The sequence below is a fragment of the Onychostruthus taczanowskii genome, unplaced genomic scaffold, assembly GCF_017590055.1.
Source record: "Onychostruthus taczanowskii isolate IOZ18803 unplaced genomic scaffold, ASM1759005v1 scaffold81, whole genome shotgun sequence".
Taxonomy (NCBI): domain Eukaryota; kingdom Metazoa; phylum Chordata; class Aves; order Passeriformes; family Passeridae; genus Onychostruthus; species Onychostruthus taczanowskii.
The window spans coordinates 1,842,110-1,849,216 of NW_024506002.1; the positions used below are offsets into that span (position 1 = coordinate 1,842,110).

Consider the following 7,107-nt stretch of genomic DNA (forward strand, 5'->3'; position numbering starts at 1 on the left):
CAGTTCTGGTTTTAAAAGCAAAGAGGAAAGAACGTCTAAGCATTTTAGGAAAGAAAGCCCTCTTGGAAGGGAAAAAATATTTCTAACTGCCTGCAGGAAGTGTGAGTTTTAAAGTAACCAGTTATGACAGCACATAAATGCTTTGAAATATCTTTGTGAGGGGAAAAAATTGCTAGTAATGCATAGACTTAGTATAAATAAACTTCATATAATTCTAGAAGATTTTTGTTGTGGTGCAGTTATAGTTATATAGAATTGTTACCATTTTAGGATCTCATGCAATCCATTTTCTTGTGTAGTTTTTATTTGCCATACCTGTGCCTCCACTTACATATTTGGATAATGGTGATTAATTATTCAGGTTATTAAGTCATTTTCTTTTTTTTCCTCAAACATTTTATCCTGTTTGGAGCTTTTAGGATTCCTGTAGCTCGCCTGCTCTCAATTCTTACTGGGAATTTACCAAAGGCTTGAGATAAATGAGATTTTCTGAATATTTTGAGTTCTCAAAACTTGTTTGAAATATTTTGCACGTAGGGTTTTATTACGGTTTAAATTTAAATTAGGTTTAAGTTTAAATTTAGTTCTATGTAGTTGCCCTAAACAAAGGAATTCCACTCTGTGAATTGGAAACTTCCACCAGAAAAGTGGGAAGAGCTCTCCCAGAAGATCTGGCTGTGGTCAGGTTAATCCACACTGAGAAATTAAGGAATTCCTGCTGTGAAATAAAATATTTCAGAGCTGGTTTAATTCAAAACTTCAATTTTAATCAAAATACTCAGCAGTGGTGAATACAACAAAATAGAGATTGAAATATTTTTAATTTTGGTTTTTAAAATCTATGAGTGATGATATGAAATATTTACAGCATTGTGTGTTTTTGATATTTTGTATTTTCAAGTAGCCAACTGTGACATTTTAATTGAAGCAATCAGGCAAAAATCCAAAAACCTCCCCAGGGGAAAGCTGGGAAGTGGAGCTGGGACAGCAGAGGTGATTTTGGGGAGGGCAGTGGCTCCTGGCTGATGAATGTCCATCCCTTTTCCTGCAGTGGCCCAAACCGTGGGCATTACATCACCATCGTGAAGAGCCACGGCTTCTGGCTGCTCTTTGATGATGACATTGTGGAGGTGGGTAAGGAAAACAAAACACCCAAAACCCATTGCAGCCCATTTTTGGGCTCCTTTCCATTGCTAACTTGCATTTCACTGCTGCACTTAAGAGCTTCTCACTTTTTTTTTGGGTCACTTTTCACCAACAAATTGTAGAAAAAAAATTATTTTTAGTGATGATGTTGAAACAGCTCAAGCAAATTTTTCCTTTTCTGCCAACATGTCTGTAAAGGCTGCTATCCACAATATTTATACATCCATGGATTTCACTTAATTATTAAGCAAATATCAAACAGCAGAACAAATGCCACAGCAGAGCTGCTTTTTGTAAAGATGAAAATGCTTTGTTTGTCTTGGAGGTCCCGTGGTCAAGGCTTGATTAAGTGTCTAAATAGCAAAATCCATGCTTGTGTTGAAATAAAAATGTAGGACATTCCCCATTTTTAATTTTTTTCAATCTTTGCATGGCTTTGAGCATCAGGGGTGGCTCCCCAGTGTGTGTGGCTGTCAGCAGTTCCCTTTTCCCCATTTTTATGTTATTGGGGTCATTTTCCTCTGTTTCTGTCATAGTCCAAGTACAAAATTGTGTCACCTAATTTGGAAATAGTGTTCAGCCCAATATTTTGAAATGCAAGTATTCTCTGTCTTTTCCATCCAGGAGATGAACTTCACGTTTTAAAAGATGGAAAATATTTTTTCCACCCTCTTATTATGTATTTGTTTTCTATCAGTCACTTCTATGTTATATCTTCACTTTTAGGGCAAAACCAAATTTCTGTTTATCTGCAAGCACTGTTGACACTTTCATAGATGTGCCAAAAATGGCTTTTAAATTGTGCTGTCTGTTATTGGGCAGTAAATCCAAGGAGCTGTCGTGTAGTTCCTCTCTTCTGGGAAAAAAACACACATTTTTTTCCTTTATGTTCCTTTTCTGTCTTCAATTCTGGCTTGCTTTTGGTTTTCAAGTTCATCTTCTTTTATATATTTTTTTAAATGCTGTAAAAACGAAGCTCTTTGGAGGGTTTAAATTCTAGGTGTGGCCACCTAACAAAACAGGTTTGAAAAGGTGAGTGCAAAGCTCTTGTTCACAGATATTGCATCTGAAAGCCAGGAAAAGCCTTTTCCCCCTGAAATACAGAAAGCTTTCTTGCATTTTTGGCAAGTGATGTGAGTGAACAGCTCCAAACTGAAAATAGGAAGGAGTTTGTCCTCATTACCCACTAAATGTCAGCAGTGGGGAAGGCAGATTTATTTGTCTGTTACGATTTCATGGGAGGGCCAACTCTCAATTAAATTGGAGATTGATGATCCCCAAACATCCTGCAGCATATGGGGAAACAACAAATCCAGGGGACAACTCAGTCCAAGGGGGATCCTGAGCCAAGCAAAATGGATTGAAAACCTGAGCCAGTGATCTGTGGCTGATCTGAGTTTGACATTTGTCACCAGAGCAGCCAGGGGATGCACCCAGTGCCAGAGTTTACCTGGAAACATCATCCAGGGAGCTCTCCACACTGAGGGGAGGCACAGAATGGCTCTGCCTCAAAAACACCTCAGGGATTTGAGTGCTGACACTGGGATTGCAGAACTGCATTTGGTTTGGAGAACCAGAATAGATGTCTGGAAATGAGCAAATCTCAGTTTTCAAAAAACATAATTTTTAATGCCAGGTGAGGTTGCAGAATCCTAAGAGTTGTAGCTTTAGAGTAACAGCCATCCACTGGTTGTTGCTCTGCAGTTACAACTGGGTTAAACTATATCTGGTCAATAAGAATGGGAAGAACAGAATCTATATAATCCCCTTTCAGTTCCACTCTGTTTTCTGTGCATAGTGAAATTAAAGAAGGAAGTCAGTTTTTCTGTGCTGAAACTAAAAATATCTGAGGCATGAATTAATATGGATCAAATGTTTGAGTTGCATTCAGGATGAGTAGTGGAAATAGGCTTGATTGCATGGCAAGTGAGCTGGCACTTAAAATAAAACATGTTTGACTTGTCTGCTAAATATACTGCAGGAGCTGAGGAGTGTTCTTTCACTGTATTTCTGTTAAAATGTGCCTCTAACAGTCTGGAGTAACGTTATGTTAATAAATGGTGTGAAAATGCACCAGTCTCAGCAGGGGCTTTCAGCTTCCCCTCACTCCTTGAATGGAGAAAAGACAAAATATCTGTTAGGGGGATTTTTTCCCCTCTAATTTTTTAAGAGAAGGTGTTTAACAAAACCCTTCCAGAGAGAATTTCTGCAGTTGATGCATCCTCTGAAAACTCCTGTCTGTTTTTTCTTGTGCTGGGAAAAGGCTGCTCCCAGCTCAGTGCTGTTTGGCAGTGCCACAGGGAGAAGCCAGTGCTGCTGAGCTCGTGGTGATGCCAAAATCTGCTCAGGGAGCAGAGATTTCACCTTCTCCAAGTGGGTTCTGCAGCTTAAAAGAGGAGGGTCCCTTTCTTTTGAGGTGTAATCACAGGTTGGTCTCTGCTCCTCCTCAGGTGGGCAGGTGTTCCACCCAGAGCTTCTTGTGTTTGCAACGTTCCTTTACTTCCTCAACTTTGTTCCTTGGGAGTAAAAGGAAACTTGAGGTTCATCTCCTCCTCAGCCTCTCATTTCTGGGGATCCAGAGTCCTAAAGGGATTAAAAAACTCCATCTCAGTGGAGTGCTGAGCAGCACAGGTGCCTGGGAATGTTTTATTCCAGTCCCTGGGCTGCAGGATCCAGCTCACTGGTGGGAAGCCAGTTGTGCTCAGGACCTGGACCAGGATATCTTAAAAAACCCTTTAAAATTCCCTCCAGTTGCTGCTTGGAGTATGAGAGCAAAGCAGCTTTTCTGCACAGAGGTCACAACTTGAAATACAAACAGATTTTCTTAAGACACAAACCTTGTGGTAATACTCCAGAAGGCTTTGCTTGGTAGAAAAGCTCTTTTATGACCAAAGATCATAATTAGATGATACCCACAGAGCTCAGGAAGCACTTGCAGGATTTTTCTCCTTAAAAGGGTCACAATAACTTTGAAATGTGGAGTTATTTTAGCTGAATTTTCAATCTACACATCTGTACAAAAACCTTCTTGCCTGATTAGTGACTGATTTTTTTTCTTTTATTATAAAATACTCAGGCAAGGTACCAGCATGAGAAAAGCAAATATAGGAATATCTTGTAGTCCTTTAAGGATCCATTTTCATGGATCACTTGTTTTGTAGTCCAGCCTAGGACTGCATCCCTTCTAAGAAGTTTATTATTTCATCCTCATTTCCTGTTTTTTCAATAGTCAGTAAGTCATTAAGTGGGGAAAAAAATGTTTTGTTGGATTGAATGATGTTGGAGTGTCACCATGTCAGCACTGCTTGGCTTTCCAGATCACCTCCAAGAGCTGGGAACAATGGTTTATCTGGGAAAAGGCTTTTAGGGTGGTGATGTGATTGAAGCTAATTCAAACTTCCATTAATTTTCAGAAAATTGACGCCCAGGCCATTGAAGAATTCTATGGGTTAACATCAGACATTTCCAAAAACTCTGAGTCTGGATATATCCTCTTCTACCAGTCCAGGGACTGAGACAAGAGACACAGAGGATGGACACAAGGAAAAGGGATCAAGCTTTGTCCGAGTGGAACACGTTTGTGCCAGCAGAGCAGTTCCTCACTGCTGCTGTAGGACCAGGACAGACCCAGGGGGAGGGGAGAGCTCCCTCCTGCCCTCTTTGGAGGATTAGTGCTGAACTGCCCTAACAAGAAGAGCTTTTGTTCCAGTTTTCTTTCTGGGCTTTTTTTTTTTTATGTGCTATCTTCCAAAATCTGTGTTACCTCTACTTGAAACCCGGCTGCTTATTTGTTCATGAACTCAAGAAGAGATTTCAAAGTAGCATTGTAGGATTTTTACCATTTAAAGTTGGCCTGAGGCTATACCTTGGTTTCTGCCATCGTTTTTCTGTATTTTAGCAGAACGATTTCAATATTCAGTGTCAGCTGAAGGCATATTTTAGGATATGAGCAGCAGCTGGTTGCTGGATATTTTTGGTGACTCAGACTTGAGAAGCAGTACAAAGCTAAGACATATTGGAAATGTCAAGTCTGTAATTTTTATAAAGAAAAAGCAGACAAACCCTTCTCTCTGCAGCACTGTAAACCTCCCCATTCTGCATTCTCTTGGGTTTAGAGAACACAAACAGCACTGCTTCTTTTTGTACTCTTATTTGTGCTGTTCTGTTTCTCCTGCAGAAGGCAGAGAACTGTCTCCACATCCAGCCTCTCCTGCTGTGCATTTTCCTTTGGGAGCAGCAGTTTTGCCTCCAGGCCCCGTTGCTGCCGGTTCCAGGGGAGCAGAGCAGCCCTGACCTGTCAAAGACCATCTCTGCTGTAGAAAAGTTGGGAATTCCAGCCTTTCTTGGAGCTGTTGCATAAACCAAAAGTGCCCTCATTCTGAAGCAGGATCTGTTCCACATTTCACTCAATTCCAAGCAAACTGATGCAGGTTGCATTTTGAATCTATGCTAATCCACAGAAACAGCACTAGTTGGGAAGGTTGGCCAGGGGTGTTTAGGGAACTAATCCAGGGGTTCTCAGTCTTCAGGGTAATGAACAGGTGAGAAGGAAAACCAACCAACCCAGCAGACATTACCTGGTCAGTGTTGCAGCCATTGTTGGTGATGTTTGTCTCCATCTGGGAATCATAACCCCCTAAAATGCTTCTGATTGTTTTACCTCTCTAGGCCTTGTTTCCCAGGGGAAATGGTTGGTCTGCTGAAGACTGAAATGAAGCAATTATCTCTTATGTGTATATATTCTAATCTCAAGGATAACTAGGAAGAAAGGACTAAGGAAGTTGGTGAGAAATCTCAGAAAATCTTGTGCAAGTTTCTTTTGGAGAAGTCCTGTTGCTGTGCCAAAGCCTGTCACAGCTGGTTCCAGCCTCCCAGTGGGAATGAGTGTTCTGCTGGGTCCCTGAGCTCTGTGTCCTCAGTGTGGCTGTCACAGCCCCTCATCTGTCCCCAGTGCTTGTTGTTCTTGAGGATCTTTAACTTATGCAATTCTGTGGCTTGTGCAGGATATTCAATATTTTACCAAAACACTGTCCTCAGGAAAGCAGCATCTCACAGCTCCTCGTGCTGCCTGTGTCTGTTCCTTCCTCTCATGACCACAAAGGTGATGTTTAGCAATTAACTCCTGCCTTCAAAATGCAAATGAACCATTGCCATTGTATTCCAGCTGGGTACAGCTTCCATTCTCCTGGTACATCTCTTCCAGAAGATAAAATATGGACATTGGGTTTTTTAATTCTTTTTTATTATACAGAGTACTGTCATTTTAAGAGACACATTCAACAGCAGCAAATGTTCTTGTCATCATGTTCCTGTTGTGTGACAATTGTTCCTGGCTAAGAGTCTTCTCCCCTTCTCCACACACAAGCTGTGAGTCCTCTCCTGGTGATGCCACCAGAAGACTCTCATCACTGAGTCTTGCAAAAAATGAAAAAAAAAAAAAAAAGAGAGCACTGAGTTAAAAATAATCTAAACAGTAAATAAAAAAAGTAATGTAGTACACTAGACATGTATTTTGTATATCTGGTGATACCTTTTTACAAATAAAATACCTGACTGAGAGATAATATTGAAAGATATATACTATAGATTAAAAACTGTTCAAAGTGCACTTTTGCTACAGATTTATAAGGAGACTAAAAGGAATTAAATGGGAAGAGAATGGTGTGATGTTACTTCTGTATAATAAATGACCCCACCTGTCTCCAATAAAGGTCATTATGATCAAACCCACAGCACCCAGAGGCTTTTCCTTGAATTTCACTCCTTAACTTCTCCCAGCCTGCTGGCTGGCTGAGGATGCTGATCCTGCTGTGTTTGCATCCCTACAACCTGTGCAGGAACGGGTCAGAGCAGGAGAATTGAATAATTCAGTGTCAGAGATTGTAACTGCTGCGCTGGTGCAGCAGGGAGAGGTTACCCAGGGCCTCTGTTCCTCCATCCTTCCATCACCCCTGCAGCTCT

General features: G+C 40.9%; 1 protein-coding gene across 3 annotated transcripts in view; it reads left to right on the plus strand.

Annotated features, from left to right (window-relative positions):
- Positions 1–6,871, plus strand: part of LOC121346487 (ubiquitin carboxyl-terminal hydrolase 12-like) — a 28,991-nt gene extending 22,120 nt beyond the window's left edge. For 2 of the 3 annotated variants that reach the window (XM_041424349.1, XM_041424348.1), the window contains exons 8-9: positions 1,052–1,130; positions 4,560–6,871. In XM_041424349.1, the coding sequence (XP_041280283.1) occupies positions 1,052–1,130; positions 4,560–4,661 (181 nt within the window). In that variant the 3' untranslated portion in view covers positions 4,662–6,871. Of the gene's footprint in view, positions 1–1,051; positions 4,540–4,559 lie in introns of those variants that run through there. The other variant, XM_041424347.1, reaches the window with a different exon arrangement.
- The last annotated feature ends 236 nt before the right edge of the window (positions 6,872–7,107 follow it).